At 44.7% G+C, this 23601-nt stretch overlaps 1 protein-coding gene across 1 annotated transcript in view; it reads right to left on the bottom strand.

Annotated features, from left to right (window-relative positions):
• Window positions 1-10211: 10211 nt before the first annotated feature.
• Window positions 10212-23601, bottom strand: part of LOC118795635 (lipoma-preferred partner homolog) — a 127222-nt gene continuing 113832 nt past the window's right edge. Inside the window, exons 9-11 of the mRNA XM_036554262.1 lie at window positions 13234-13412; window positions 12195-12315; window positions 10212-10647 (exon numbers count right to left, since the gene is read on the bottom strand). Coding sequence (XP_036410155.1) covers window positions 10519-10647; window positions 12195-12315; window positions 13234-13412 — 429 coding nt within the window. The 3' untranslated portion in view covers window positions 10212-10518. The remainder of the gene's footprint in view (window positions 10648-12194; window positions 12316-13233; window positions 13413-23601) is intronic.

The following is a 23601-nucleotide window of genomic DNA, read 5'->3' as shown; positions in this document are numbered from 1 at the left end:
CAATCTGAATAGTTAAAACATGCCATACACATTGTCATAAATACACATATTGTATAATCCATCCTCAGAGGAAATTAATTTGAAGTGACGTACATGAAATGAAATTTTTGCAGTTAATGGAAGAGGTGGCAAACATATCTCAGAGGCCTAGCTTACACAGAGACTTTACCTATGAATGGTCGACTTCTGATCAATCTCAGAGCTTCACCATTTCATACTGAGGAAATGCTTTACTGTAGTATATTCAGATAAAAGGACAGAGGTGATTGTGATTACACCACTTAGGTCAGAGGGGAAAAGGTTAGAAAAAAAAGTGTAAAAAAAATATGGTATTTACTTTTGCCAATGGCAGGGGTTAAGTTTCTGGCAGCCAAAACTGTTGGCAAAACTACAGGTTAATTGGTAGTGCAGGGTTATGGTAACCGCAACCATGTTTAACACTCATCAGAGTCTAACCACACTGCCTATTCTTTCATCAATAATCACACAGTATCATAGCTAAATAATAATACACATTCAAATAGTATGATTAAAAAACAGTTACAGAAAAATAAATTAACAATAAGACAACACATGTCATTTAACTGGACCCCTGAGTAATAAAAAGCACAAATAAATAGCAAAACAACAGTACAGTACAGTAGGACAGCAAGCAAAACAAAGAGAGACAGCACAGGTACCAAAGCAGCAGTGTGAGATGAGTGATTTGAAATTTCAACAGCCTTCTTGCAAACCCCAGATACATAAATGCATCTACCCCACTTGGCAAAATGGTTTAAGAACTGCAATCAGCAGAGGGGAAGGGATTTCTGCCCTGTGGCTTCAGGCTGTACTGTAAGTATAAATGAATGTTCTGAAAGACTTTTCCTTTGGCCATGACCACTCTGTTCAGAGTGAAGGCCCCCTTCGCTGGATAGTATTATATTGATTTCTATAAATTTAAAGCACAGTTAATTACAGAGTAACTTCCCCCACACCCCATCCCCCAACCACCCTGCTCCCTCCCCTTAAGCAATCACTGAAAAAGACAGCAAACCGTGCGTTAATTGTTTCAGAGCGGTCATTTTGGCCGGGAGGTTAATGTGTTTGAGCACGGCGCTATGCGCCAGCCGGGACCAGAGCATGAGCTTTAGCAAATCTGACAGCAGCACTCAATCCCAGGCAGTCACCTCACAGCCCTCGCCGGCCCTGTTTTGACATTTCCTTGAATATTTTACACGTTATCGGCTGCAAACTTAACTGGCGTCAGTAACGACGCCTTGGGTGCTCGAGGTCTCGCACGTTCAATGAATTCTCCCTGGAGAATAGCTCCCTGTCGTATCTTAATTAACACCCGTGTTAATTACACAGCAGGGTCAGGGGTCACTTAATCATCTCTTTATCTGCCGCAGAGGTGCGACATCAATGTCTTTCCAGCATTGTTTACACCCAAGGTCACCTCTCTCCAGCTTGTTCAGTTCATCACATTATGATGGTGGTATTCTGTGCTCCTGCTCCTGTTCCTTCACCTTTCGTATGTTATTTAAATAATCTGGTCAAAGGTGACTGATGTTGTCTGACAAGAAAAAAAGCTGATATACTGAGCATCACATATCAAATCCCTTAGCTATTTACTATTATTAATTTCCCTTAACTTAATTAGCATTGCCCCTAAACATTAACAGAGCAATTTGAAAATACAAACATGAAATGAGCAAGCACAATGTCTGTAGCATCATATGCAAATAAGAAATCCCCATAATAAGAGGGGTGGGTGTGACACCACATTCCGAAACTGGCCGTGAACAATCGATAGGCTGTCAACACCCTGCAAAATGGTTTGTCACTTTTTTGAGCACCCAGGTGAGCTAGCTAGCTCACTAAGAGACAATTGACAGGTATCACCACTAAGTCTTTTGTACTGGGATGTCTATAATCACAGTTAAGCACTGTCATTTGTTTGATCATAAATCTATAATGGACACTTACCAATATGTGAATTTATAACTGAAAACTCATTCTAGGACACCGGGGTGGGGGTCACACAGCCAGACACAGAATTAACAGATTGTGATTAATTTATTTTCTCTTTTATTATCTTTTATTCTAACCAGCATTTTATCTTGCATTACAATTTTTGTGAATTATTTAAAGCCTGGAATTTAACAACTACTGGTGGAAATCAAAGAGAAAAGCAGTCTTTGTCTTCAACATACAGAGTGAATAATAAAGTCTTTCAGGCTACTTCAAGTGTCTAAGAAAGACAGAATTTAGACTGTCAATGTCTTGTTCAGGCTAAAATTAATTCTGTGATTACAGTTCTTTGTCTAAAAGTGATCTTGATCAGGGTGCAGAGGGGAATTCCATGTTAACACAGCGTTGAGGCGAAGCAGCCTCATCTGATATCGCAATATTATGCGAACCTAACCAAATGACGGATTTATTTTAAATGGGGCATGTAAGATTATGCATGATTGCTGCCCATTTCGCTGCCTCAAGCTCATCTAGTTCCTGGTAAATAACTGAAGTCAGGGCATTAGGGCTGCACAGCCACAAATGCCAACATAGCCCCCGGAGGCCTTTAAATCTGTTTTTTTTTTTTTTTTTAGTGTGAGCAAAGTCAGAGGATAGATCATGCGTCAACTGGAGCGGTCCCCGGTAAACAGTGTGTTTGTAAACAGAGGACATGTTTAATCAGCAGCAAACAGATCTGTTGGCGATAAAACATCAGGGGACAAACACACACTGTGAATATCACACACAAACACACACACACACACACACAGTGAATATGACACACATGTACACATGCAAACACATGAACACACACACATGCACACACGCACATGCATGAACACACACATGTGCACACACGCACATGCATGAACACACACAGACGCAGGACACAGTAGATACAGCACAGAAATCCGCAGAAAGCAGATTTGTGAAGAGTGGCAGAAAGGTGGAAAAAACTGCATATCTGTAGTTTCATGGGATGCAAGGAGATGGTTCTGGAACTTGCTGTAGGAAGTCTGATCTGATTAAACAGATACATGGCACTGAACCATTATCTGTCAATGTTCCTGTGGGTCAAATTTGTGCATCTGCATCAAACCTGTGTGTATGTATCAAATCACAAGCAAACAAACCCAAACACACAAATAGGGCAGGGAAAAAGCCTAAACAGAATGCTGAAGACATTAACTGGCTTTCCCTTGCATTCCACTGGACCCTAAAACATGAGGACATTTGAGCAAAAGACATAGGATTTTTATTCTCCACTACATGAAATCAATTATACAGCACAACGTTACATATACTTGCACAGTACTATTTCACAGTACTGTTTTGAGGCTGAACTTTTTTTTTCATTTTAAACTACTCTTTGGTTAAAATTCATGATACACGCTACATATGAGGGCAAAGATAAACCCCATCATTTCTAATGTCAGGTTCTCACAAACAACGTGAGACAAAAAAATTCACTCAGCTTTTTTCCTTTTATGCAACCCTGTTGAGAAACTGTAATTTGCACATTAGACTCATCTCACTGCAATGACCTCACACTCCTCACACTGAGGAGAGCTGAGGCAGACAAATCGCAATCTTCTGAAACACTTGCATGCTGCCAGTGGTTATTTTTATACACAAGTCACACAGTGCGTCACAGTGAAGTGGGTGCCAATTGGAGGATAGACGCTACTCCACTGATACCATCTATGCAACTTACAGTTACCTTATAAATCACCAGGTGCCTGAGAGTGGCGAGATGATGAAACTCTGCTTGACCTACCAGTCCCTCCAAGGAGGAACAAAGCCAATATGTTCCGCCACTGTCCCAGTCTTTGTTGGCAAATGGCATGGCTGGTTTCAAAAGAACTGGAGAGGGCTCATCCTGCCTAGTGAACACTTTGCAGACTGAGCCACTTTTTCGATGAATCTTCGGGGACTCTTTCCTTTCTGGACAGTTAGTCCTCACCCGACCATGAAGGAGTGAATCCACAGGGGCAGGCTGCACAGTATCACATACGACCACAGGCCGAAGGAATGAAATGAAGACAGGGTTTGTGAGAGACCTTTTGAAATATTTTTAGCGCTCTACCCAGCGGACTCCAGCAGTTAGAGTACCTCACTGCCTGGCACTTCTTCCAAGCTTGCAGTCAACACAATACGCCACTGAAATGACAAGCCCCTGCACACGTGCCAAGCGGAGGCACAGAAAGAATGTTTACTCTAAGAATGTTTACTCTTATTTAAGCTGTGTGTCTTCCCCTCACTATGGTATGTGTGTGAAATTCTGTTAGGACTCCTCTACGAAAACAGGAAAGTAATGAATTCCTTAAGTAAGATAAACCAGGCAGTAGCCACTGCCAAAAAAACATTTTTTGATTACTTTTGGAGGGCTTTATGGAAGTTTAGCCATGCAGGACTGAACTGCAGTATCAACAGCAGAATGAAGCCAATGGGATTGCAGCAGCATACAGATAACGGTACAGTACCAGAGAATAGGGAAGCTAAAAATGCTACAGGAATCCAGGGGATTACTGAAGGTGTTCTGTATTTATTTGCTGACTGAAAATAATTAGCTGGCTAGCTCCCTAGTGGTTTGGATTATGGCCCCGAAATAAGAAGCAGAGGCACGTTTTTTAATTTCAGCCACGCGCTACCTTGTGCTGAAAGATGGCTTCCTGCCTACTGGAATGAATGTGGCAGGTGATATGCTTCTTACTTACACATTCTCCTTTCCTCTCCACTCTGGCAGCTGCGCACGCAAGACACACCGACCTTAGAAATGAGGGACACTCATTGTTAACTAGGTGTGGCTAATGTAGACCGGAATTAATGTGGACTGGTTTTGCCTGCATACTACTCCTCCTTTCAGTTTGCAAATGGAAAATAACAGGGAAAAAAAAAATTGGCTGCACAGCAAAACATATTTTCTGAAGCTTTTATTTACTACAGGGAGAAAACAAGAAAACAAAATTTAACAGTTATTGGGAGTATCCCAGGCACAGAACCATCATGTGTCAAGTGCTGGTCAGCTGATCAGTGATGTGAAAGCAATGCCCTTTGCATTCTGGGATAGCTCTTATATCCTCAAGAAATCTTTTTTAGTTCCGCAAGAGTATCATACTTTCGGAATGTCTAGTGCAGCTGAAATAATTTGCAAAATTGGAATATGATACATACTTGCATCTGTAATAGCTAGACAACTATCCAACGAGCTCACGTCAGACCTGACCAACACTTTCCACAATACTAGAGCAGACACTTAGTGAACTCCATCTGAACCATACTTCTCTTCGTTTCAGCGGTGCTTTGAATGAAACTTGGGCCATTATTACAGTGATGCATGGTGGCTAATGGTGAAGGGTGTTATCAAGGGCCTATATCACCAAACAAATACACTAATTACATTTGGTTGCATTGTTCTGTTTGACAAGTCACATCTGTCTGTCCACCTGTTGTTGAACACTAAACAGAGTATCTGTGTCACTAGTGGAAAGATGAGGATGCACCACCTCCATACCAACAAAACAGGTGGAAAAAAAACATTGCTACAACAGAAGAATTCATTTAAAGTTGAAATGATACTGTGTGTATTTAAGGTATTGATCAAACCCTTCCACACAACTGCTGGAGAGTGCAGTATGTGCTAGTCCTACACTGCACAGAGCCTGATGTTTGACTCTGAACTGCACTGTTAACGGGGGTCCTGTCCAACTGATTAAAAGCACGTGAACCTATTTACAGTTGAAGAGAAGAGGACCACCATCAGTCACTAATGTGTCTACTAGGACTCAAAGGACACTTTGCTGTTTGGCAGCCTTTATGCAATTCCACAAATAACATTAAACAAAGAAAGATAGATACAAAACTAAGATATAATACTATGGTAACAACAGAACATTGCATAATCTCTTTTAATACTTGCTATCACATTTAAATTAATAAGACAGTTTCTATGCATCTATGCTGGAGTAGGAAAATGGTAGCCCATTGTATAGATGTAAACATGATCAAATGAATGTATCAATCCGTCTACTCTGACTCACTTCTCGTCTTTTAAAGAAAAGTGTTCACGTAAGGAATGAGGGGGGGGGGGGGGGGGGCTACGGGTACAGTATGTGTGCATATAACGCAATGCTTTTATACTTGCATAGCTCATTTTCCTAATTATTTTTATTTTATCATTTCAGGGACAGCTAACTCAGAAATATATGCAGTTAAGGTTAGTTCATTTTTGTTATGAAAAGCCACCACACTAGAGAAGGTGGTTTATAGTATTTAACTGAGGCCTAAACCACCTTAATGACAGATGTTAAGGTAATGTCAAGGTTCCACCACTGGAATAAATGTGGTGTATGGCTTGAACAAAGCTGCTAAATACTAAATTTAACAAAAACACTGGTAAAAGACTGGAAGCCAGGCACTGACACCCTAGGAATATTATGAGGGGACTGATGTTTGTATGGTGAAGTTCTACAACCTGCAGACCCAGAGGAGATTAACATTGGGTGACTGGCAGACAGCTGCTTTGAGAAACTGGTTAAACTGGATGGAGGGATTCTGTTCAGGGTGAGTTTATCCACCCCAGTTCTTATGGCAACAAGGTTTTACCATGCCAACTGAGTCTTACCATACGTTTCCATAACTCCACGCTCAAAGGGAGGCACAGTCACCCAGCTATACTCAGGATGGGTCTGTGAGCGTTAGAGAGCAAGGCACCGTAGACATGTACCAACAAAAACACTGGTATCTCCTTCTAAAATGATTCTGTAGACCTTTACAGTATGTGACAGAAGGTCACCTAAAACAATCCTGTAGACTCCTATAATACATGTTTTAGCACCATGTCCAGCAGCTCAGATCCTCCTGAAATGGTATCAGTCTTACAGTAGCATCGACACTGGTTCATATAAGAACAGCCATAAGCAGTTTCGCCAACGACTTTTCTTTTTTAGATCAAAAGGATTTTTTTTTTTTTTTTTTTTTACAAAAGAAACAATTCAAAATACGTTATTTAGCACTTTAGAGCCACCAAGGTCAATCAATATGATGCAACCAGTACTGTTTAATATTGAATATTACCAAAAAGTACAGAGAGCTGAATCAAAAGCTCAAAATGCATAATGTGTTGTGCATGGCATAAACATTTCCTAAACAGAACCTGGTTTGCACTCAAATAAAGTGTCGACGCGATCGATTGTAAAATTGCATATCGATAACCAACATCTTTAAAAAAAAAAAAAAAAAAAAACATCAGAAAAGGCATTTTAAAAAGCATATCTAAGAGCAGCAATTAATTAATTGCAGGACCATCAATAATAATTATTATTGCAGGGCCATCAAAAAATTAATTAAATTACCTTGTTAATTTACAGTGACAAAGGCTTTATGCCCCATTAAGGAAATAAATATTAAAGTACAGTGTAAGTGTTAATCACCATGAGTGGTGCAGACCAGTTTAGGCCTTCAGAATGGATGCTGCACACACTGATCCAGGCAAACAGCTTTGTGCACCATTTTCTTTGGAGGCCTGATTCTGCACACACTCTTACGGAAGACTGAAATCGAGAGCAGTGACCGTCTGCAAAATACAGTCTGCATCAGTCTACTTTCTGGTTATCATTAGGGATAAAAAATAAAATCGACCCAAACAAGCAGGTATTCACTGCGTTTTCCATAATTTGGAGCCTCAGAAGGTGTGTTTGTGGGGAAAAGGACAGCTGATATGACTGCTAGACTACTACTGTCTGATATATGGACTTTGTTGTCATTGATACACGGGCACAGCCTTTAGCATTAGGCTTTGTCATCAAGGTTACAGGTGTATGGCCTTGGCATTGGGGGGGGGGGGGGGGGGGGGGCAGGCATCGTTGTCGCGGTTACCGGTGCACGGCCTTTGCACGGGTTTCCGATAAGGAGAGGGGTCTCAGAGCCCAGCTGCTCTCAGAGATCGTCACAGCCAAGAGCTTTATTACAGGCACTGGCCGCAAACGTACGAAAACAAGCAGCGGCATGTGTGTTTGCATAACCTGGGAGCAGAGGAACGACCTGGGAATACCCTCTGCACCACAGAGCATGAGGGCACGCCGCAACATCTGGGGCCTTTACTTCACAAGCCAGATTATCCGCCGCCTCGGGATTACATTCCAATAACTGGATGAAGAGTTCTCACAAAGAACTCATCACCACAGCGCGCGGCCTGGACAACCGCATCTCACTTATTTCACTCAGAGGTGGAATTCAATCATTTCATATTTACTTTTGCTTTCGGGAAAAAAAAAAAAAACTCCTTCCAGGGACAGCAAACTTGCATTAAAAATAAATGGAAATAAAAACCACATCTTGCATTTGGACAGCAGTTGAAAGTCCTTCCAAGCTTTGGCTCGAGATGAAAACGCTTGTGTCTTAAGATGTGAGATTGCATGTCTACTTTACATTTAATAATCAGAAAAACTTTTAACATCTGAAACTCCTACCCAATGAACACATCCTCTATATCCCCATGTAAATATTAACGCGCAGCTAAAAATAACTAACACAGCTGCATGAATACAATATACACACAACTGCATATATGAGTAGCGCATAAGGTAAATTGCATATATACATATTCAAAAGGCTTTTCAAGTATAATCTTTGGTGTATCTTTGGGAGAGTCTACAGGCGAATTGATATTGCTGTTTCTGAACTGACTATATAGTGTAGATAATTGAAACAAATCTTTTAAAAGCACTTGGAGAAAGGCAAAAGATGACAGAGTCCTGCTGAGTGTAAGGCATGTAGTAATCTTTCATAATATCATTGCGTGGCTCTCTCTCCTCAGAAAGGAATGCTGCTATAAGCAACTGCTCTTTATGAAAGCCCCTCACAGCCCACACCCAGAAAACTACAGAGCAGAGGAAAAGGCTTTCATTTAGATATCCATTATGCTCTGCTCTTTCATATCTATATATAAGCAAGCATCTGCACACTGAATGCTAACTACAATGCTATAAGGTTTGTGATGTCATTTATGTTAAACACAGTATTATTAATGCTTAATATATGAGCACACAGTTGTAATAGACAATCTACCACTGTAATTACATTGCCGTTACATAAATAAGCTTGAGCATTAACTGACAGTAGTTGCACAAGTTGTGCATAAAAGGACTGGGCTTGTTCTGATAGCATTTGTAATTACATGAACCACAAAGCCATGGTTGAAATGTACTACTTTGCAAAAAGATGAATACATACTTACATAACAGCTAGAGTGTAATTACACAGAGTAGATAAATAGCTACTTGATACTCTATGTTTATATTATTTACTTTTAACAATAATTGAAACATTTTTTCTCATTTCAAAAGTGCATACAGTATTAAAAATGTCCATGTAATGAGTGAAATTGCATAATGGATATCTAATCTGAATTGCTGGTAGGGAAAACAGTACCTTTTTCACTTAGTACTCTACTTTGATTCTACTTTGATTTATTCATAGCCCTTTCTATGAAGCAATTATACAGATACATATAAATATTAAAGAAAGTTTGTGATTTTAACCAAATAAAGCAAACAGTAAACACATCATTAATAATAAAGATAATAATTATAATTAAAAAGGCACTTTTGAAGCATTGGAAATCAAAGTGCAGGGTCCCTTTTCTACCGAACTATAAAACAATAAAGCCCAAATTCAATCTAACCATGATGCACTTTGTTCTTCATTGAATTTAAATTGAAGTAAATTTTCAATTTTTCTTGTGTCTCATTGTTTTTGCACCTAAAGTTTTTAGATCTACCAAACTGGTAATGTCTGTAAAAAAAGAAAATTGAGGAACTGAGAAATACCCGCTTAAATTTGCTATTTAGCTACAAGCTAAGAACAAAGCCCATGGTGGTCAGATAGAACAGAGTCCTGTGAGTCACTCCCTGTGTTGGGTGAAGTCTGTCCTTTGCCTCGTATCATAAATGTGGAAATAAGCACAGCTGACTGTAACTATGGCGCAGGAAGTGACTGTTAGCAAGACATTAGGTAGTAGAGTCGAGCACCCTCACCCATACGAGTACATCACTGTACCTACAAGTGATGACTTCACAATGAGACGTTGCAATATGTGTGTCCAAGAGGCAGAACCCGTGTGTGTGTGTGTGTGTGTGGAGCGTATGTTGGAGTGGTTGTTAAATGTGTGTGTGTATGTTTGCCTGTATCTAATGCATGCCTGTGTGAACGTGTGTGATAGCGTGGTTATGCATGTGTATGAGTGTTACATCTGGGTGAGGGTGTGTACATGTGTAGAGTATATGAGTGCGGTAGGTGACTGTGTGCATGTTAGTGTGAGAGCGTGTGTGAGTGTATCGGTGTGTGCTTGCGTATGAGCATCACAGCTAGGTGAGGGTGTGAGTGAGTGTATCGGTGTATACACATGTATGTGAGTGTCACAGCTGCCGGAGGGTGTCTGTGAGTATGTCAGTGTATACACTTGCATGAGAGTGTCACAGCTGGATGAGGGTGTGTGCATTCGGATCTGCATTCGGCTGGTGCTCAGAGGTCAGTAGTGGCCTTGGCGGTGAGCGCCTGGATGCGGAGGGTGTTGCAGTTCTTGCAGAGGACGTGGCCGTCCAGAGGGTAGCAGCCCTGGTTGTCCCCCTCGGAGAGAGGGGAGCCGCAGTCCTGCGGGACACACAAAGAGCCAGGTCACTCGAGACACGCAGCCCTCCACACGCACAGAGTTACAGGGAGAGACAGGACCCAAGAGCAACACACACAGGGAGATGGGACTTAGAGTACCACACAGAGGACAGGATTTAGAGTAACACAAAGGGAGACGGGATTTACAGATTACACACAGTGAGACAGGACCTGGGGTCTGACACAGAGGGAGATGGGACTTGTAGTTCATCAGACCGCGAGACAGGACTCAGAGTATCACAGAAAGACAGGTCAGAAGTGATGTTAAGGGCCTATTCATAATTTAAGGCTGATGTGCTTAATGGACTGAAACAGCTCAAATTTTTACATGTCATCCATTTCTACAGCTGGATATGTAGCGCAGCAGGTCAGGTTAGGTTGCATCCAAAATGGGATTTTAGCCTGCAGCCCAGCAGTTCTGGGGTAAATCTGACTCAGTTACACCACACGACACCGTCAGGTTTGCAACATCAGCTTCAGCATTCTTCTAAAAAATGTTCTACAGTCTGCGCTCCTGATCTACAGCATGCAGGGTTCAAACGTAAAAATGTTTAACAGCCATTTCCTGCAGACTCATGATATATTTATGATCTTAATGCTCCATTAATAATTGATAATATACTGATTATATGTGCTCTGACAACATAAATAGGCCCTTAACATACTTTCTGACCAGAAAACTTTATCCATATTCAGAAATCCAAAGGTCAATGTCCTCTGTTTTTACAGCATACTACCAGTCAAAACATGCCCTTTCGGGCTCTCTGAGACAAAGCGCTGCCCCGCCTGACCAGCTGCAGCCGTGCATCACACGGCCGCTGTCCTGCGGCAGGAATGTGAGCACGTGCTGCGTGTCGGCCGGGTGAACGCTGACCTATGAGTCAGCCGGGCTGTCTGCGCTCACCGCGGCAGCGCTCCACAGCCCGAGCGCACGCTCGCTCATCTCCAGCACGCAAACATGCCACCGCCTCGCCTCGCAGCTCTGACGGCAGCTCGGCTCCGCATGATCGGCATGCTTCCGAAGAAGGGGTGTGGGCTACCGCAGCTGAGCGCCACAATACAACTGTTCTGTTTTTTTCGCCATGCTAATACGCCTTTCTTTCCAAGATTCCCGCTCGCCATGTGCTGCTACAGTTCTGGTGCTTTGGGAAGGGAAGTCCCTGTCTCGAGGCATGTTTTGAAGGACTGTGCTTGGGAGAGCACTGAAGTGGAAGCAGGGGTTAGTGGTAGAGGGGGGTGAAGGGAGGCGTTAAGGTTAGGGTTAGGGTTAGCGTTATGGCTATAACTAGGGCTAGGGCTGGGGTTAGGGTTAGGGTCATTTCACCATGTTAATACCCCTTCCTTCCAAAGTAGTCACTTTCCTTCCAAAGTGCACACGATTGTGTGTTGCTGCAGTTCTGGTCCACTGGTAAGGGAATTCTTGTCTTGGGGGTGTTTTGAAGGACGGTGCTTGAAAGAGCACTGAAGTGGAAGCAGGAATGGGGGGGGGGGGGGGTGTCTGGGTGTGCTGTGACACTAGGAGTACTGACCTCACAGCGGTAGCAATGCACATGGAAGTCACGGTCCAGAGCCACGATTCGCACGGTCTCCTCCTGTCCCGGTGCGGGCATGATGGGCTCCTTACAGACCGAGCAGCGCGGGGCAAACTTCCTGTGGGGGTGGTGGGGTGGGGTGGGGGGAGAGAGAGCGGACACATCCCAAACATGCCTGACACACCTGTCAATCTCCCACCAGAGTCTGCTGAACTTGCATTCTCAGCACCATACCAGACAAACTGGGTCAGTGACATCATCTGCTACTGTACAAAGACTGTGGCAAAAGGATGCTATTAGTAACCACGCCAGACCTTCGAGTGATTAAAGGGATGCCTGAACAGTGACTCTGAACAGCTAAAGCCCATCCTTTTGACAGCTGAGCCTGCATACCGAACGGTCTTGCTAATGAAGACAGTCAGAACGAGCGTGCACCTTATAAATCTCTGTGGCCCCGCTTCATCGGTGCAGACACCGAGTCATTAATCAGGCTTGTGATAGCGGTGACTTGCGCTTTTCGGAACCGGCGGCACGCCCGCGTTCTTTAAAGTGCAGTGCGTAATAACGGCGGCTCTAATATTGCACGCTCAAAATAAACTAGCATCGCGAGCCTGTTTCGAACAGTAACTCTCACAGATATTGTTCTTTTGAGAGGTAAAACAAACCAAGCACAATCCCAGCTAATACACACTGTTCTTTCATTAGAGAAAGCTGAAAACTCTTCAAGATTTATCTCTAGTCTACTTTCCTCTCTATATATCCTATCTATCCCTATTTTCTATTCTAAAAAAAACACTCTACACTAGTTTAGCACTTAACTCAGTATCTTAATGACCTCTTGCAATACTTTTCAATTACTACTCTAGCATTTTGATGCACTTATTTGGAAGTCGCTCTAGGTAAGAGCATCTGCTAAATGACGTAATGTAATGTAATGCAGTTGCGGTGATAGGAAGCAGCAAGCGCCTAACACCTCTGCAGTATTAGATGAAGTCCGAGACCACTGGGAGTCAGGCTAGGCGGGCACGGCACTCACTTGTGGAAGTCCTCGATGCAGTGGATCTGATTGGAGGCGTCCACGGTGAAGGGGATGCCGTCCAGGCTGCGGTGGCACACCACGCAGCAAAAGCAGTGTGGGTGGTAGGCCTTCCCTGTGGCCCGCAGGATCCGCTCCATGATGGGCTGCCCACACACACTGCAGGACTCCAGCGTGTTCTACACACACACACACACACACACACACACACACATATAAACACACAGACAGGCACGGACACAAACACACACAGACACAGACACAGACATACAGACACACACACACACACACACACACACATACAGACACACACACACACACATGCACACACACACAGGGACACAGACACACACACATGCACAGACACACAGACACAGACACGCACACACACACACACACAGACACACGCACACACACACACACACACACACACACACACACACGCGCGCGCACACACACAGACACACGCGCACACACACACACACACACACATACACACACACACACACACACATGCACAGACACACAGACACGCACACACACACGCACACACACACATGCACAGACACACAGACACAGACACACACACACACACATGCACAGACACACAGACACAGACACACACACACACACACACACACACACACACATACAGGGACACACACACACACACACACACACACACACACACAGGGACACAGACACACACACACACACACACACACACACACAGACACCCAGACACATAGAAAGGGAGAGAAACAGAACACAGAGAGACAGAGAATGAGAGAGAAAACAGAACTCCTTAAACCACTTAGCACGCCTATACTGCATCTTCACACCAGAGTCTGTCGACATCGCAAATGTCCAGATGAACAGTGGACAAAATCACAGGTAAGTATGGTTGTGGTGCCATGGGTTTATTAATAGGAGAGAGAATCTGAGGCAAGTATGGTCATGGTGCCACAGGTTTAAGGCAGCTCCTCATTCATGGAAACACAGTCTATTTGTGAAAGAATATGCGGTCGAGTCTGGAGAGAGAAATGCTGTAATTACTGAGGACTGGTGTAGTACATACTCAACCGCAGCTCTGAGTGGCAGTAAACTCCAATAACAATCAAGCCATTTCAGAGAGGCAGCCAGGAAGCCTGATCTGGGCACAGTGATGCTGGGGCCACCGCTGGCTGGCCCGCATGGAGGATGAAAGAGTATAACAATGCCACACCAAGCGGCTGTCCTCGAGTGACCCCCCCCTTCCCCACCACCAATAATTCAAGCTCCTCTGGAGGAAGGGGGTGTCTTTTCCCTCCGTATCCGTGTCATTTCTGAAATTAAGGGCGGTAAATGTTTCTCCTTTCTGATTGGCTTGGACTGAATCAACTGGAAGCTAAAATCCACTGCTAAGCTGGTTTCGCTTTATTACCCTCCCCCTGACCACACACACAAGCGCACACACACACACACACACACACACACACACACACACACATACACTCACACACACACACTCACACACACACACACACACACACACTCAAATTCACACACGCTCTCTCTATTTCACACAAACACTTACCACCCAGCAAAGATTGTTTAGCCTGGCATTCATCTCTACAGACACAAGGCATTCACTTGATTCAGGGAGATCCTCGCGCAAACGTAAACCCACCATAAACCCAGCCTGAACCCAACGTTGCTGCCCTTGCATGCAGGGTGGGAGGGCTGCTGTGCTGGAGAGGGGAGTTTGAGGACTCTATGTGCCCTGTTCACTGTGTGCCATAAGGTCAGCATGCTGCTTGTGAAATCTGGCACGTACACATTCTCTGGGAAGCTATACAATCTGTGAGCTGTTTTTTTGTTCTGGGGACAGATCCTCTTGCATCCTGTCTCTGGTGCACTAAACTCCCTTTGCTGATATACGAGTTCACGTATTCCTCAAATACGAATAACTACGAATTAACCTCATGGAACAGACGCAGAGTCAAAAATACCCCTCTTCTGCAAAGTGACTCCCAGAAAACTGTGATGATTGCTACTTGGACTGTGCTCATTCATCTTACAAACGGCCTTATCCCGTTGGTTAAACGCACTTTTCCACTTTTCCTAGAGCATCGGAGGTGGAATTCCACTTCAGCAAAAAAAAAAAAAAAAAAAAAAAACAGCTGTGTGAAAACAACATTAACGCTGGAGTCTTGGAAGTGAAATAAAGCTCATAATGAGCTTGCTTCTTTTAAGCTCTGGGTTTGCACCCAGTTCTTCTGGTATGTCGTACTCAACTGTGCACTTTACTCAGCACTCATCAGAGAGGCAGGGTCATAAGTGCAGTCCACACTGTTCCAGCTAGCCTCGCAGAGCTCTAATATCCTCATTCCTTGTTTGCTTGGTGGGCACCCGTAACCAGGGCAACTAACATAGATCGCATTTTACACTTTGTCCGTTTCTACATAGCTGGATATTTGCAGAGGCAAGAGTTCAGATTGAGCACCATCTGCTCGATCCTAGGGCATCCCAGCAGGGACTCAAACCTGCAAGCTTCTGGGCGCGGGCCCCGTTCGCCTGACCGCTCTGCCGCGCTCCTGTTTTAACAGGGAAATTTCACATGGGAAAAGCGAGCCCCTGTAATGTTGTCCCAGAGCATGTGATTTTACAGTGTATGGCTCCCCTGGGCTGCTTCATGCTACAAGTCTTCCGCTCAGACCCCCGTTACAGTGCCTCAGAGCACATGGTTATTTTTGCATTCTCATATCGATCTGCACAGAGAGGTAAATCACTCGGGCCTCCAGTGTGCAGACAGAAAGCCCAGTCCTTTTCAAAGAGGCTTTGCATTGACGTAAGAGCGGTTTGATTTATAGGGCTTGGACATGCCGGCTGGTAATAACTTTCAAGGGCAGTTTTAAGAAACACTCACAAACCGCTGCTTTTTCCTCCTCTAAAAGCACGACAAAACAAAGACCAAAGAGCCCGAAACGACCACTAGAGGGCTGTATATGTCTGAGGACGTCTGGAATGTGGTGCACAGTGTTTCAGCGAGCATATTACTCTCCAAGTGTTTGCCCAGGAGGCTAAACAAATGTCTTGGCAGATAAGGTGAAGTGCATTTGGGTCAGGCTGCCGGCTTCTGTGAGGTCAAACAAAATGAGCAGAAGTCAACTCTGGCCCTTTCCTTCATTCTTTCAATCTGTAACAAAATGCTTGCTCGGTCCCCCCCCCCGACCACTTTCTCTCTGTCTCTCCTGAGTCATCCAGCCACATGAAACACAAATAAAGTTTGACACAGCTGCCTGTCCAAATCGAGGAGAGAGAAGACAGTGCAGAGTGCTCTGTGTTTCAGAAGACCACTGTGGCTTGTCTAGTGTGCGCAGCAGAGACTGACAGCCATCCTTCAGGAGAGGTGTATAGGTAGATAATACACGCAGTATTATTTACAAGACTTTCAATTTCAGCTCTCTATTCCTGGCAGAACTGGTCAATTTGAAAACAGCAATGATCACAGCCATGATATTGGGAAAATCTTTGTCTTTCAGTTTTACTGAATAAATGCGGAGAGGGTTCCTTTCATTCCCACAGGGGGATAGTGTACAGGACGAAATGTTTATCGTAGAATAAACATGTCAGTTTAAAAACATGAAATCACAAGACTGTTTAGAGTGCTCTGCATTAAATGAGTCAAAAAGGCGAATCCCCGCTCTATCCACACTGTTCCATCTCAGGGACAGCAAAGCCCCCGGGTGAAGAATCCCATGCACACCTGCTAAATATTAACATCCTGAGAGGCTAAACGATCACGAATATAAACGCAGATGGTTTTGGATGAAACCATAATCCAAATTTAAGTCATTCACAAGTCAAAAGTGAGCTCTGACCCTACGTCTTGGATGTGGTGAAATATTTCTCCCGTCTGTTTGGGTGAGCTGATGATGGAAACATCTGGATCTGTACTGTTGTTGTGTGACATAAAAAGTGTAGAAATAAAAAAGGGAAAGTACATCTGATTGCTCAAAAATGCAAACACATCAAAGATGTGGTTTTTTCAGTCAAAGCTGAACACATAGTCCAGATTCAATCTAACTACAATGCATTTGTAGTTAAGTAATGAATATAAGCACAACATTAGATGCTTGTCAGTTCTAGCATAGCTCCTTTTAACTGGGATGTCTCTTGAACTCTTAGAGGGAATATACAAATTTAGTGAAATTTTTACGCCTGGCACAAAGACAATATATGCCAAATATGCGCGCACACACTCAAAGACACAGACACATATACACACATGCTCACAGACACACAAAGACACAGACACAGAAACATACACACACACACAGCACTCTGGATATGTCACTCTTAGAAGAACCTGAGTGAATTAAAAACCTCTAAATGTACAAAGAAAGGCAGTACAATTAGAGGCTGCTATGCTAATGAAGGCAGTTGTAAATATTTGATGCGGTGGAGTGTTTGTGCGCTGAGAGCACGATCCTGCTCCAAATTGCCAGCGAAGGCGACACCTGCACACCTGTCACACCCCTTCCCTTTCAGCGAGCATTAGGAGCTTCACCTGACCGCACCGCACAGCTCCTCACAACGCACACAAGGGAGAGGAAACACACACACACACACTCTCATACGTACACATATACACACACACACACACATGCACATGCAAGCACGCCCATGCACACAGGGGTACACATGCAGTCCACCAAATGTCCTCACTCTCACAGCACAGACTAGAATTGAAGTCAGCCAGCTGCTGTTTACCCATAATTCAGAGCGTGTCAAACAGGAATGAGGCCGCAGAGGAGAGGTCAGGAGAATGAGTCCTGAGGCCAAAGGCACTCAGTCAAGTAGGTGGAACAGGTCTGTTTAAATCATGAGCCACAGGCCTGGGGGAATGATCTGGTCAGTTAGGCAAGAAAGTAGTTTTTTAATGACCTTAGACAGCACAGAGCACCACAACCTGGAAAACCAGTGTGCCCAGTTCTCCAGTGTGAGTCTATGACAATGCGAGTGGCGGAAAAACCTCCATGTCTGCCATGAAAACTGTACCACTCCAACTGGGAGGATAGGCAGGGGAGGCAGATAACAGTTTGTGACACGTACACCCGCCACAAGGACCCGGAGCATGAAAGCAGAATGAAATGACTTCCGTTTCACTCGCGGCTCGAAAGATTTCTGGGTCGCAAAATATTTGGGTAGAAGAGTGAACACATGTCAAATCTCATCTCGCGCTCAGGGGCTACAGCTAAGAGCCTCTGCGAAGGCTCGGAGGCCAGCCTTTTTTCCTGTCATTTACTTACGACAATTCGCACAGTGACAGAGAGCACCTATCGCCAAACAGGACAGGAATGAAGGGGAACGCATTCCAGTGTTAGTTACATCCGCTGCACTCCGGCTGACGCTGGAAAATTAATATGCTGTGAAAAGAGCTGGAATTGCAGTGAAGGTGCTGAAACTGTGAGACAATTGCGGAAGGGAGAAAGGAGCACACCGCCATCACCGATCCTGGCGTGTGTGTGTGTGTGTGTGTGTGTGTGTGAGGGGGGTGGGGCGGCGTAGTGTGGCGCATTAGACTTTGACTGCGGATGAAGTCCAGGCAGTTGTCTCGATCAAGCTGGCCAGATGCCAGTGTTCACTGGGACGTCATGTGCTGCACCTCTGGTTCTGGGCAGTTCAGTTGGGAAAAGCAGTGGTGCTGTACCAGGTCAGCCGGCTGTGGCTCCTCCTTAGGTCCTGCTCTACTGTGGTAAAGGGGTTTACATGTTCTGTATGCTACTGGTAACACATACAGTCCCTAGCCTTTGTGGTGCCATGCCTTTAAAATGCACAGGTGGAATCTCTGAAGAGCCACTAGTGTGCCAGTTTCATGACCCACTCTTTGAGAGATTTAATAAGGGGTCCCATAAGGAAGCCAGAGGGCTCCATGGTCAATACTGATGCATTGTGATAGAGGGGTGATACTGCCTTTGGGTCGATTTCTAACAGTGGAGCACCACGTGGATTGGCATGACGCACATGCACACACAGTCCTGTGACTGCGCTCCAGGAAAAACACTAGCCAGACTCACCCTCTGAACGGCTGATTAAAAACCCGCCACTGACTGAAGAACCTCAACCTCTTAATTACCTCAAACCGCACGGCAGTACGGGCATGTGCTGGTCGACTGAAGGCATCCAGAGACAGCACATTCATCAGGCTGCAGCATTGCCATAGGGAGTCAAAATGACGGTCTCCTCTGCTGATGTCACGTCAGCAAGAAACAAGCCTTATGCTGAACATCTGTGCAGAGTGTCATCATTTGGCTGTTTTCAAAGACAAGATGAGAAGGGTCTCACAGTGGGGGAGAATCTGGACATGGGAGACTTGGGATATGAGCCAAACAAGGAAGGGTGACCAGGAGACAGACAAACCAGAAAGCATTTGAAACGGGACACGGGCTAACCGGGAAACAAGCAAACCTGGATACGGACAAAACAGACAACAGGCTAACCAGGAAACAAGCTAATCAGGAAACCTGTGAGGAGGAAAAGTATTTACTCAAGTGCATTCTGTCTTTCAGTCACAGGGAAAGAGGGCTGATGGGAAGCAAGAGCAGGACACATGGGCAGAGGCTGATGCAGGTCGTCTTTGTCACCGAAAGGAATAAATGCTTCTGATAGCGGATACACCGAACCCCTGTGCTTCGATCGCCAGGGAAACGGGGAAAACTCTGCCAAAGCAGAATCCGGGCTGTAATGTCAAACATCATATGCAAACACTCCCTGTTGATAAATAATGGAGACACACCGATACACACTGTAACTGTGATACACTATAATGTCTTAGTGGGGACATTCATAATTCATATCATTCTTGCTATGCATTTGTTATACGTTCAAGAGTCAGATATTTATGTGTAATAATGCAGATGGAACGCATTAGTGGCCATGGCTGACCCCCCCGGAGTCATTTTAAGGAGTCTCCCTGTTGTAATTCAGTGGCAGATTAATCTGGGAGCGTTCAGGATGTTCAAACTCAGCAGCCCTGTCCTCTGAGACACCTTGGCAGGTTTGATTTAAACCAGGGGGTGAGTATCACGCAGAGCTTCCTACACAAATCTAAACAGAGTGCAGCACCGCACAACTCGGCACAGCTCAGTACAGCTCAGTACAGTGTTACATTACACTATCGGCATTTAACAGACGCTCTTATCCAGAACGACTTACATAGGTTAGTTTTTACATGTTATCCATTTATACAGCTGGATATTTTCCTGAGATAGTTCCATGTTAAGACCCTTGCCCAAGGGCACAGCAGCAGTGCCCCAGCGGGGAATCAAACCAGCAACCTTTCTGTTACGAACCCTGCTCCTTACCAACATGCTACACCGCCGCCCCTATATACTATAACCAGCATGGCACAGCAGAGCACAGCACTGAAAAGAACAGCACAACACATTATAGCAAAGCACGGTAGGCACGTTAATAAAGAAGGCATCTGACCTCGTGTGACCCTGTCCGCATAGCGGGGTGCAGGGGCACACTCCGCAGAAGGGGGCGGAGGCCATTTTGGAGGAATGTACGGTGGGCAAAAGGCCCAAAAAAAGGCACGAGGATCAAGGAGTCATCAGGGGAGAGATTACGCCGCCCTGGCTGTGCCTCAAAACTGCTTGCCATCAAAGCGAGAGCATCGGAGGCAGACAAACACGTTTCCCGACCCACACGTTTCCCCCGCTGCTGCAATGTACAGAGGCGCATGAATATTTGACGACTGCCTCAAAACCGCTGCATGTTTTTTTTTTCTTCTTCTTCTTCTAAATGTTGGCGACGTTTAGAAAGGTGACATACTGCCACTACATCACGCCCGGGACCGCGTTTCCCTATAGTCCGCATACTGTGAAGTCAGCCATTTCAGCCGAGCCGTTTGAATAATTCAGCAAACCGCTTTCCCGGTTTCCAGGGGAAAATAAATACATAAATTAAGGCCGCCACACAAACAGCTCCTCAGGAGGGGGTTTTAAATCAAGTCATTGACATGGAGGGACATTCGATGTAGAGCATGGCATTCACGTAGCCCAAAGCCACACTGACATTTGTTTTTACTGTAAGCCGAGGCATTTTGTTGGTACATTCAAAATTCTGTTTTATGTTCGGTATGTTTGGAAAAGTTATTATCTTCAGCACTTGTTGGAAGTGCCATTTCCCACAGACACGAAAAGCGATTTAAATGCTTCAGATACTTCAAATGTGGCCTCATGGTGGGGACTATGGCTCAAAGCTCCACTTCTGTGTTTCTGTGAAAATCAAAACTGGCAGTGCACTTACGGTCTTCCAGACTCCAAGCCTGACTTTAAGATCTTCTTAAGGCTACTCATCTTTCTTTTTCTCTTCTAACTGAGAGAGTTCTGACACGGTTCTTCAGAGGCTAAATTCTTGCACACATCCCATAATCACACAAGAGTCACATCGCCCAGAAGAAAGCAACGAAAGATGAAAAAAAAAACTTTCATTCAGAAAGATTTTATTTTTCATTCAGCTGATTTTGTGCCAGAGGGACGTTTCTGCTGATGAAATGCTTACATAAAGTTCCTAAATGACCAGCCGTGCTTAACTGAGAATGCATCACGGCTGGAAGCTGGTGTTTACAGAGACAACCATTTTTATGTCTCTCTAGCTGCTTGGGACAGCAGTGTGGCATAGAGGTAAGGAACAGGACTCATAACCAAAAGGTTGCCAGTTCAATTCCCTGCTAGGGAACTGCTGCTGTACCCTTGGGCCTTGGGCAAGGTACTTAACCGACAATTACCTCAGTAAATATCCAGCTGTATAAATGGATTTAAGTTGGTCTGGATAAGAGAATCTGCTAAATGACAATACTGTAATGTAATGCTGATGCATCACATTCTCGGAGGGAGGCACACCCATACACTGTAAATTACACTGACGGAAAGTTTGGTGAAGGGCAGGTCCAGCTCATGATTTTATTCCAGGAGGAAGTAATGGTGATATGTTTCAGCTTTCTATCTAAGGTTCTTGTTCCATGCAGAATGCTACATCTCAGCCACAGGTTAGAGCCTCCACTGTGCCATTCACTGACAGTGTCCAGGTACTACTGCTGTAGTAAGAGTAATGTACCATATTTAAAACAGATAAAGGGTCATATTATGGTTCAAATGAAAATCGAGAAAAGGTCAAAGTTCACGCTTGTGTAAATACATCACACAAATACAAATTTCATGTAAATACTACCAAATGATATTTTGAAAATGAAGAGAAAGAGTACACTGTGCGCTAGACGAGACTCTATTCCTGCTGGAGCTTTGATTTGCGTCACTCTGGTCCCAGGGGCCTTCGCAGCAGAACGCTGGAGACTGCGGCATTCAAACAGAGCTGGAGCAGAAGAGGTCACGCACCAGCACGGTAGCCTCCGTCCCCGAACGATCGCACACATCGCAGTAATTAAACATGTGATTAGGCACATCTCCAGCGTGAGAGCCCCCGGGTCGCGGGGGCCAAAGGAGAGGCGCGGAAACATCGAGAGAGCTAAAAACGGCAGCCCGCACAACTCATTAGCTAATGAGCCGCGCTGTGGGCAGAGGGGCCTTCACTGAGGTCATCTCACTGAGGTCTTTCAGTGATGCCTCCAGAAGGAGCGCTGGGTGCTAAGATGCAACGGTGAGGTTCTCCTCCTCCCTGCTGTTTCTCAACGCTGGCTCCAGGGGAGCCTGGGATTAGCTTGAAGATCAGGGACCTGCTACTTGTATTACCTGGTGTTTATTTCACATGTAGTATCACGATGTGTTCTGGATTCTGCGATTTAGTGACTAATGCACGGTGGAATTCCTGGCTTGCCTTGTCTAGTCAGGTTGCACAAGTTAACTGGTGGTAGGGCTTGAAGAGTGTTATGCTCACACTCACTGTTGTTAGCCTGGTCTGAGACTGCTGCTCATTCAACTTGAATGGATACACTTCTGTTCTTTCGTGCTGGAAATCATTCTGGATAAGAGCATAAGCTAAATGAATGTAATTTAATGTAATGTGCAGGGCTTCCTGTGTTCCCAATTTGTCACAGAGGGAAGGGAGAGGAAGCAATCAGTCCAGCCTAGTCCGTAGGATGCGGTATATTTACAGCAGCACATATTATGCACATGTATAACAGGAGATATCAACGGCCTCAGGTGGTCCCTCAGAACTCTCAAAGCCAAGCCTTGGTTTCACAGGAGAACGAGGACAAGCACAGAATGTCTGTATTTCTACACTTCTCAGAGAACCAATCCGTGAGCCTGGCTGGCAGTAGGAGTGTGTCCAGGTCACAGCCCGGACCCTGAGAGTTAAAGTTCAAGGCTAGGAGGACTGTGTAGATCTGGTGCACACTTGCTGGGGGCGTGGCCTTGG

Source organism: Megalops cyprinoides, chromosome 20, assembly GCF_013368585.1.
Source record: "Megalops cyprinoides isolate fMegCyp1 chromosome 20, fMegCyp1.pri, whole genome shotgun sequence".
Classification (NCBI taxonomy): domain Eukaryota; kingdom Metazoa; phylum Chordata; class Actinopteri; order Elopiformes; family Megalopidae; genus Megalops; species Megalops cyprinoides.
Note: the sequence above shows the minus strand (reverse complement) of the source record. Positions and strands in the feature narration are given on the sequence as shown.